Below are 10,727 nucleotides of genomic sequence, written 5' to 3' on the forward strand. Positions count from 1 at the left end.
GGGGGGGTGACGTGTTCTGATGTGGTCTTTTTAAAGCCGTCCAATCTTTGCCTCTCAGGAGCTCCTAGCAGTCCACAAGATGGCTGACTGAGAACGTTTGTACATATGAAACTTTGTATATAGTGCAATATACTTAATAAATTACATTTTTTCCGTTAGATTTTTTGCCTTGTTTATTGTAAAAATTGTGGGCAACCAGATTCTGTCAAGAGGTTGTTGCTGGACAACTTGAAATGTTCTTTTTATGTCATGTTTTAGTGTTTTGGGTTGTATCTCAGTGGGCTGAGACTGTTGGAAGACCAGTTGGTGACTCAAAAAGGAAAGAACATTTTAAGTTGTAGTCTTACTGAATTTTAAGTGTATGCAAGCAGACTGGCAGACAGTGCAACTGTTTTGTTAAGTCAGCATTTGAAAATCACAGCCTGTTTTAGTGTATACTTGTTGCACAACCGTATTCTCGGTTATGCACATTTTTTGTTGCCTACCTGTACCCTTGTCATATTTGTTGATTATGATTCCACAGCACAGTAGTCCTTTGCGGTTCGTTTATCGCGGATTCGCTCTATTGCGGTTCTTCAAAGTAAGACTGGCCATGGCACAATTGGCTGATTGATGGATGAGCCGCACGATCAACATGGAATTTTTATTTAAAATAAATTATTTTAAATTATTTAGTACCTGCTACACATTTTTCCAGCCCAGAACTCCTCCTGCACCCTTGTGCAGCTCATACTGCTGGATAAGCTTCCTGCTGCAGCTGATCAGCTGTTCTCCGTGCAGAGCTGAGAAGTGGGCGTGGCCAAGAGCGCTTGCAGGTGTCAAAGAGCAGAGGAGCTGAGATCATGACATTCTGTGCTCTTTTATAGCTTTAGAGTTTAGAAACATTGTTTAGAATATTGCAAGTATGATAAACCACGACTCACTACTTGGACTACTATTCCTACTTGGCAGGTTTTCACTTATCGCTACTTAGGGACTACTGTATCTCAAATCTCGAGTCAATTGGACCAGTGGTTCCAGAGATACCCCCCCCCCCCCCCCTTCCCAAATCAACCATCTTCAAGCCCAATTATTTCAGGAACACTAGGTCAATTTTCACAAACTGTGTCATTGGAAAGGGAGTTTAACAAGGATTTTTTTATTTAATCTTTATTTATACAAGAAGTCTCATTGACTCACGAGGACTCATTTTCAAGAGAGACCTGTTTGGCACAGATGATGGGGGTTAAGGGCCTTAAGGGCCCAGAGTGGCACAAACGAGGGTGGAGGCAGGTGTAGGTGTTTTACCTTCTCCACCCTTATTTTGATGTTGACAGTCCAGGAAGTCGAACCGGCAACCTTCTGATCACAGGCCCACCTTCTCTAACCTTTGCACCACTACTCCAAAGCCATCTTTATTTTTTGTTTTGTTTATGTTCCTATGACCTTGAAATTGACTTTTGTTGATCACCTGACCTCCAGGTGACCTTTCCTTAAATTAACCCCCCCCCCCCCCCCCCAACTTGTTATCTTAAACATATGAAAGTTTCAGAGGGGCAATAATTTTTTTGTTTAATAGCAATTTTGATTCTAAAAATTCGTATCAGCTGAAATAAACCATAAAATGCATCAAAATTAAAATGAATTAAAATCTGAGATGGTTGGTGTTTTGTCCCGGAATGACCCAAGGAACTAAAGAAAAGTTTATTTTGCTGTTATTAGCGCAAAAGGAAAACATCCAATGAAGTTGCTAACGAAGTGGAGATGCTATAAGTAGCTCTGTAGCCCATGTTGCTTATAAATATGTAGGGAAAGTGCGACTGCAGCCGCTTTGTTTAAGAAAAACTTCAAATTTCCTTTGTGATTTTTCAGCAGGCAGGCTGTTTGTTGAAAGCCGTGGTTATGTAACAAAAAGGCTTCGGTGAGTATGATAATGATTCAGACTCGTATAAACAGAGCTTTTCTGTTGCGTAACAAGCCGGCACCTCGGTGTCACTTTCATCTTCGCACAAGCAGGCACTTTGTTTAATAAAACCAAGAAGCACCAAAAACGCACGAATCCTCCGTCTCCGACTCCAAAGTCTCTCCTGGTTCGCTCACACCGTGCACGCACAGATACGAGCCTCATGCTTATGAAACCTCGGAGATGAGTGAAGAGGCAGACGAAGTAAACAACAGGTGGCGAAAAGAAAAGCTGACAGCAGAGAAGCCACAAACGCCACAACAAAATCTATTTTTCTGCTTTATAGTCAGAGTCCTGATATTTGAGGGTCTATTTTAGTCACGACCTTGATCTCAAAAAGCAATCATTTTTAAAATGGCAAGAAGTTTCCAGAATTTTGGGGGTGGGGGGGGGTGTATTAGGCATTAAAACATCCTTAATACAACGGTGTAAAATGAGTTTTAAAAAAATCAGCCCCGTTAGCAGATCTACAGCTCAGACAGATGGAAACATTTTTGAAAAGTTAAAACGTTATAAGAACATTGGACTTTTATGAACTGGTATTTTGATGTTTTTGTTTATTTTAACAGTCGCAGTTTCAGTTTTATGATTTTTGAAAATTTTACATCAGAAATATCAACTTGCTGTGCAACGTCACACACTTTTCAAAATTTGTGCAATCTCGTTTCAAAATGTAGGTGTTTTGTCTTTTGTCACCCAATTCATCTTTCTTTGTTATTGGACAGACTTTTTTTTAGTCTCCCTTAAATACAAATTGCGCTCACCCAAGCTCCCATTAGGCCTGTCACGATAAACCAATTAATCGCATGATAGATGAAAATGAGCAACCTCATTTTCATTTATCGGCTTTATTGTTTCTTCATCTCTCTCTCTTTCTACTGAAGACACTGGATGACAAAAGGCTCAACTCCGGTCTTCACTGACCCCTCCCTTTCTCTTTTAAATCTGTTTTAATCGTCCAAAATCGCGTTTTTGGATCGTTAAAAGCAGCTAAGCTGAGAAGCTAAGCTACGAGCTAAGCTAACAGGCCGACTCGGGAACAACCTCCGTCATGTCGAAGTTACAAAATTCACGGTTGAAACTTGTGTCTTCATGTAAAAAGTTATTTTTCTCTGCAAAAAGAAGCTGAGAACTTGTTTTCTGATATTTAAAATTTTTTATTAAAAGCTTTGTGTAAAAATGCTATGCTAAAGAGCTCAAACCACACCGAGCGTCTGCCATTTTGAGAACCGAAAAAAGGAAGGAGAGACAGCCCATGTCACGTCAAGGGGCCTCACTCCCATTTTTCTTAGAGAAGCGCTACTCGCTCCCTCACTATCCATCCTTTGATTCAAACGGTCTTATACTGCCATCCAGTGGTAAAAAAAGGTACTACACTCAAAACAAATTAACATTTCTTCTTAAATTTGACCATAATTACTAATTATGGTCAAATTTCAAACAATATTATTTATCACAACAATTTGAGACAATCGCCCAGCAAAATTTGTTATCGTGACAGGCTCAACTCCCACTGACTTCTTTTATATGTGAGCTCTGAATTTTCTGTTTAAAACAGGAAGTGATGAGGCTTTTTTTACATAAAACATTACAGACACAAAAAAAATAACCTTACTTTCTGCTCTTTTTCTGTCTGCCTGCTGTATTAAGAGTGTTGCCAGAGAGCGACAGACACAGGTGTATATGGTTACCATGGTGACCTGAATGAGCCACTACAAGCAGCTTTAACTTCACTGCTTGTTTTACTTTTTGGGACTTATTAAAACATAGGCGATTAGTTGTCTGAGATTATTACAAAAACCAAAGATTCAAAATTTAGAGAAGAAATTTAAAGAATTTAACTTGATACACACATGCATCATTTTTTGTCAGAGTGTGTGGTGCAATTTTCATGACCCTGGCTCCAAGGTCAAGATCACAAATCAAGGTCAAACTTTATCTTTTTTTGTCCGGACCGTTGCTACAGATTAATGTAAAATAGTTTGCTGATGAACGTTTAATGCGTGTGTGGTTCTCTTGTTTCTGTCAGTTGTGTTGAAATATTCTTGTCTGTCTTTATTTCTGTGGTTTCAGGCTCGCTACAAGCAGAGTCTGGACCCTACAGTGGACGAAGTGAAGAAACTGTGCACGTCGCTGAGACGCAACGCTAAGGAGGAGCGGGTTCTCTTCCACTACAACGGCCACGGGGTGCCACGACCCACCGTCAACGGAGAAATCTGGGTTTTTAACAAGGTAATCCCTACAAAGTCCTAATTGTTGTCGACATGATGCAGGCCACACAGAAAATGTAAATGTATTTAAAAATAAGAGAAATAATCAGATCACTGCTGTAAACCTACAGTGGACATATAACTACAAGATGAGCCAGTGAACACCTCCACAGAGGTTAAAACTCAAAGCTGCACTCTTAAATTAGAGCCGGTTTGTTTTCAATATATGAAAATATGAAATCTCCCAGGTCTTTAAAAAACAAACAAACAAAAAGCAACTAAATATTTTGCTCTAAACTGCATTATAAAACAGATTTCATTCGAACAGGATTTTCGAATCGTAATGAACAAAACGAGTCAAACTGCTGAAAGCAGATGGAGCATCACGTTGGAGCTGTCTGACCTGCGTTCTTCACCATTTTTGGGTCCTCTTTGTTTTCCGTCATGGCTTCAAAATGATAAACCGCGCTCAAGCTCTGCTTCGTAACTACTGCGTTCCAAGTTTTCTCAGTAAAACAAAAATCTAATGAACTTTGTTAGACACTTGTTTTTTTCAGAGTTAGAAGGAAACTGGGATGTTTCTTGCTCGATACTCAGTTGTCAGCAAGTAGCTCCGGCTCTTTCTTCTTCTGTTTCCAGGTGGAAGCATGTACACAAACTGCAAACACTGTGGCTCTTGTCATTTTCGTACGCCCATCGAAGGCAGATGTATTATGTTATAGTCTCCATCAGTACGAACATTTTCTCTTGTCCTGCCCATAACTTCTGATCCACTCAAAATAATTTAACAGAACTTTGTACCAGCTCCAGACATCATAATGCACACTCTTTTCATTACTTTACCTTTAAGGTCAAGGTCAAAAATCAAGATAAACGGTTATACAAGGTCTTTGCCTGTTCGGGTCATTGCTATAGATTGCTGTACGATACATTGTCAATGGGCGTATAATGTTCTGTATGTGGTACTGTTGTTATCTGCCAAGCAAAGCACAGACATTGACGTGGAGAAAGACACCGGCCGGGATCGCTACTCCCTATTCCATCACTGTTGCTGCTTTGTCCACCAATTTTTGATTTTTTTGTTTAACCAAAAACACTAGAGCAGGTTATCGTTCGTAGAACCAATCGCCATGGCCAGTGTCAAATAAATTGATTGCTAATAGGCGCAACTCTTGAGTCCACCATAGTGGAGCTCAGCAGTAGAAAATCAAAATGGAAGACGCCAAATACCTCTCAGAGCTGCTGGCTGAGACGGACAGCCTGGATTCATCGTTCACTCACGCCATGAAGCTTATCATGGCAGAGATTGAGAGGATCCAGAAAGGTGAAACTAAAAAAGACCCTGAATCGGATAAAGAGACCTACCCCGACCTGTTTGCCACCAAGAACCTGAAACTCAAAGAACATGTGCTCATTCCAACCAAGCAGTATCCAAGGGTCAGCTTTGTTGGAAAACTTTTGGACCCTCAGGGCACCACAATCAAGAGACTCCAGGAGGAGACAGGGGGTAAGATCTCAGTTTTGGGCAAAGCTTCCATGAGAGACAAGAATGGGGCGGCTGTGGTTGAGCAGTCGTCCTTGAATGCAAGAGTTTGGGGCTCAAAGTCACCAGCAGTCACATGTCGATGTACCCCTGGGCAAGACACTGAACCCCTCATTGCCTCCGATCTGTGTCCCATCGGTGTTTGAATGTGAAAAAGCTCTGATTTGTATAGATGTAGTAGAGTGCTGTATGGATGGGTAAATGAGGACACAGATTGTGTTGTAAAGAGGTTCAAGTATCTTGATAAGATGGAAAAGCCCTATATAAGTAGTTCATTTTAATTTCTTAAGAGGCTGAAATACTTTCAAATGCAGAGAGATCTGTATTTGTGTCAGCAGGATATTTATTTTAAATAAATATCAATTGATTTTTGATGCTTTAAAGTCAATTTAGAGTAGCTGAGAAAAAACAAATCCTGAACTTCTACTTCCACTTCTATGATGTAAAAACACACCGGCTACAGTTTTTAAGTTCCAGTTTTTCCAGTATTCAAATTGACTCTGACATGTTGGAAACAAGATTCTGAGTGGTTTGCTGTCTTTAGGAGTAAGAGAGCTCAGTCCTGTAATGATGCACATCCGTCTAGATTTAATGTGAGAAAACTTGTGGGTAACTGAATTCTTCAGGCCTTGAAAGTGCTGTAGAGCGTTTATGGTCCTGTTTTCTCACTTTACCTCCTCTTTTCCACATTATCTCCCATCTTCCACCAGTACTTTTTACCCAACAGATGCATGGTTAATAATTAAACACTAAAAAAATTTCTAAAAGTGACTGATCAGCAGTATCACAATGCACTATCTTGGTCTTTTTTGCAGAACTACACCCAGTACATCCCACTGTCCATCTACGACCTGCAGACGTGGATGGGGAGCCCGTCCATTTTCGTTTACGACTGCTCCAACGCTGGAATCATCGTCAAGTCATTCAAACAGTTCGCCCTGCAGAGGGAGCAGGAGCTGGAGGTGGGCGGCTGCACAAACACCCTCGTGGTTTATGATATGTCACCGCACAGCAGCGGCGAAGTCGTTGAAGGGATTTAATTGGGAGCTGAAGAAAATCTAAAAGATTAGATGAGTCACACAAACGCACACAGTTGGTGTTCAGTCAAACAGGACCAGATTAAGTGTTGCTATTTAAGAGTTATTAGTGGGAAAGTGGGAAGCTCCCCTACAGAGTGCACTCAGACTGTATCTGCTGCAGTTCCCTCAGCTGGAACCAGACCTGAACCGGCAGCTGGTTTTATCCCCCTCACACACACAAATACTCGTTACTTTACCCGAGTCCTTTCAGCGCTTTATCAATTTCTGTGCGTTATCTCACGCTTTTCTCTCTAGGCTAAGACGTATGAATTCCTAATGAGGTGCCATTCATTTCAATTATTCATGGGGAAGTTTGTGCCAGGCTGTAGATTATCAGGGAAAAGAGAGAGGAGGGGAAGGAAGAGGATGTTCAGCGGGGAGCAGGAAGACGGGGCGTACGGAGAGTAAATAAGAGCTGTGAACGCTGCGTTCCTCCCATTAGAGGAAAGGCAAAGGCAGCTGAGAAACTGCTGAGTTGCTGCAATATTTGACAGAAGCCATCAGAGGTATTTCCATCCTCAGCTTCACCTGTGCTCGTTTCCATTCAGGTTTGCAGAGGTCACGGCAGGGTTGTGGCTAAAACGTTTGCGCATAGGCTAAATATCTTCAAGGTTCAACTGAAAAGTGCTTACTCGTTGTTATATGGAGTTAAATTGTTTGTCTTAAAAACAACCATGTACTCCCTATTTATAGGTAAATCAACCAATACTGCTGCTCTGGGAGCACCAGTTTCTTAACTTTTTGTTTGTTTGTTTAAAATACAGACCCCAAAACATTTGATCATTTATCTATGCTCAGTGTTTCCCCTACCATTAAACAAGGAGGGCGTCCCGCCCGGTCAAGAGAACCGAGTGTCCTGCCTAACGAACCGAAATGTCACCCCCCCACCTATCGACAACTGTCAGCACTAATGTAGTGCTAAGCTATCTGCACGCGATACACACAGTACATGCTAGCTAAAAAGCTACAGAGGTAGCTCTCTGCTTCTCTCACGCTGAGCTGTTTCCTTTACCCCACCGGTCGACAACTATCAGGACAAACAGCACGCAACACACAACACAGATGTGTCTCCATCCCACCCCCCACCCTGCCAGGAATCATTGCATGCTGTATATCAGGGCTATTCAACTAAATTGCTCAGGGGGGCACAGTTACTGAAAGCCAAGAGCTCAGGGGCCAAACATCCAGCAGTTAATGTCATTATTTAAGTTTGTTTTGCAGTTTAAAATCTAGTTTTATTTAAAAATGAACCCATTGGTGGACCGAACTTAGCTCACCAGTGGGCCTGATTTGGCCCCCGGGCCACCAGTTGAATAGCCCTGCTGTATTACAGATATACACACAACCACATCACACACAGGACTGTCTGTTTTAAACAGCTTTTCTGTGAATTTAGCATCAGCTTACAGTGTTCACAACAACCAGAACAAACGTTAAATCAAAAAGAAACTCGCATCTAATACATGGTAATCCACTTTAATTAATAAAAGAAAAAAAAAAACCTGCTGTATCTTCAGAATGTCCCTGAGGATCTCTGTTAATTATCTTTAACCAGCTGCCAGTTGAGGGGACTTTGTAGTTTTCTTTTGTTTGGGGTCACGTGAGTTTAGTATGACGTCCTACATTGAGTATCAGGACAGATTGTGTTTATTATATATTTGGATAAAACGGGTCCAGACCAAGTGGAGGTCCAACCAAAAATGGGTGGAATGCCCCCTTCAGGTCAGGGGGGAGTCTTTGGCTCAGGTGGAGAAGTTCAGGTGTCTGGTGTGTCTTGTTTCCGAGTGGTGGTAGGATGGAGGTGTAGATCAATCGACGGATCAGGGTCTCGTCCTCAATAATGAGGGCGTTGCTTTGGTTGCTCGTGGTGAAGAAAGAATTAAGCCAAAAGACATAGCTCTCAATTTACTGGTCTGTCTACGTTCCAACCCTCACCTCACCTGTGGTCATGCGATTTGGATCACGACCAAAAGAACAAGATCCTGGATACAAACGGCTTAAATGAGCGTCCTTCATAGGGTGCGGGAGCTCAGCCTCGGTGAAAGGGTGAGGAGCTCCAAGCTTGGAGTACAGCTGCTGCTCCTCTGCATCGAAAGGAGTCAGTTTGGAGGTTTTCAAGGCACGTCTCACTGGTAGGAGATGTCATGGCAGACTCAGAACTCTCTGGAGGCATTGTGTATCTTCTCTGGTCTGTGAACGCCTTGGGGTTCCCTGGTAGGAGCTATAGTGTTGCTGGGAAGAGAGAAGTTTATGTTCCTCTCCTGGACCTGTTGCCTCTGCAATCCGACTGCAGATAAGCAGTAGAAGATGGAGGTTTGAAGGGTCGAGGTCTCTTCCAAAGGTGGTCTGAGAGAAAACCTTTTCCGTGCACATTGAGGAAATTCAGATCTATATTTACTTCTATCTGACTGCAATTAGATGTGTAAAAATCATGAAAACTGTTTTAAGTGATAGGTATGCACAGCCTCTATTGGCTCTGTAAACTTGCCAATGCATACATTTTATCTTGAGACTAAACTAAATCAAACCCAGTAGCTGCTGTAAGTTTAAATGTTTAGGCACATTTTAATTCACTGAATTAAAGAAGGCTAGGTTGTGCTTTGTAGGTATTTCATACTAGCCCCATCTGCTTCAAATATCCATCTATCCATCCTCTTTACCCGCAATCTAGTTTACATACTTGGATTGAGCCATTTTGCATGCCCCAATGTGGAGCTGGTGCCTCTGCAGACGTCGGGGATACGTGCAGTACATAAAAATCCCAATTTGATCCTGTGCCAGTTCACCTTGAGCTGGTGCGTTTAACCAAAAATGCAGAGTGGGGAAACATGCCTACTGCAAGTACACTGGTTAGAAATGAGTAGTTTGAAATTAGGGCCCAATTTGGTCGAGGGATGAATTAACCAGACTTGTTGCCGTTCTTGTTATATCTTAATACAATACCACGACTGTAGTTTACTAGAACTTGGAAGTGTTCCTGCCATCCACCATCACCTTTAGTGATCTGTTGTTATACCTGGTACCTTTTTTAATCAATTTGATGTTTTAATGCCTCTAAGCTGTTAAGCTTGCGGTAACTTTTTGACTTTTATCGTTTTTTTTAATCGCAGATCAGACTGTGTGCTCTAAGGCCATTAGCTGCATTGTTGCAGAAAGTATTAATCCAGAGTGAGAGGTTTAGCTGTAGGATTTACGTCAGGAAAAAAGCTGTGGAAGTCCATTGGTTAGATGCAAAGGAAGTTACATAACATCCATATGCAGTTTAACATTTTCTCTATCTTCTTACACTTCCCATTCTCCTAAACAGGAAGTGGATAATAGAATGATGTAATAGAGGATAAAGGTAAAGGTGACAACTTTTTAGGAAACTTAATGATGCAGGAGATGGTCCATGAAGGTAGAACATTCCTCTCAACCATGCTCAAACTGAAACAGTCCCTCTGCTAAGGGTATTATCCATTGTGATATACTATAATTAGAGAGAGGACTGGGAGCCTGAAGTTGAAACCACTAAACACATGCGCCCCCCAGTGGCTGGCTGTGGTGCAGTTTTTAAGTCCCGCCTCTTGTCATTTGTAGCTGTAGCCTCAGACATTTTCTGTCATAAGAACTCCTGTGCAGGTGACAAATTATAGCTCTAGCACGTTCAAAGTTACAAAATAAAATGATAAAAGTTTGAGTTGCCATGACAACTCTGCAAATATTTTGAGAGAAAATTTGTTGCACAAATTTATTTGAACACGTTTATAAATCGAGCGACAGGACAGCGAGCGTCAGCGACTGAGGCAAAGAAATCAAGAACCCCCGCAAACATTTCCAAACATTTTGAACACTCGAACACCGTTCGTAAAAGTTGCAGCCCAGTGAAGTACCGTATTTTTCGGCCTGTAAGTCGTAGTTTTTTTGCATAATTTGCATGCCCTGCAACTTATACACCAAAGCTAGTTATTTTT

General features: G+C 41.6%; 1 protein-coding gene across 2 annotated transcripts in view; it reads left to right on the forward strand.

Annotated features, from left to right (window-relative positions):
• Positions 1-10,727, forward strand: part of rptor (regulatory associated protein of MTOR, complex 1) — a 196,939-nt gene that overhangs the window by 55,887 nt on the left and 130,325 nt on the right. For both annotated transcript variants that reach the window (XM_037689604.1, XM_037689605.1), the window contains exons 4-5: positions 4,016-4,174; positions 6,511-6,657. In XM_037689604.1, the coding sequence (XP_037545532.1) occupies positions 4,016-4,174; positions 6,511-6,657 (306 nt within the window). The remainder of the gene's footprint in view (positions 1-4,015; positions 4,175-6,510; positions 6,658-10,727) is intronic.

Source organism: Nematolebias whitei, chromosome 16 (assembly GCF_014905685.2).
Source record: "Nematolebias whitei isolate Nwh7 chromosome 16, NemWhi1, whole genome shotgun sequence".
NCBI lineage: Eukaryota > Metazoa > Chordata > Actinopteri > Cyprinodontiformes > Rivulidae > Nematolebias > Nematolebias whitei.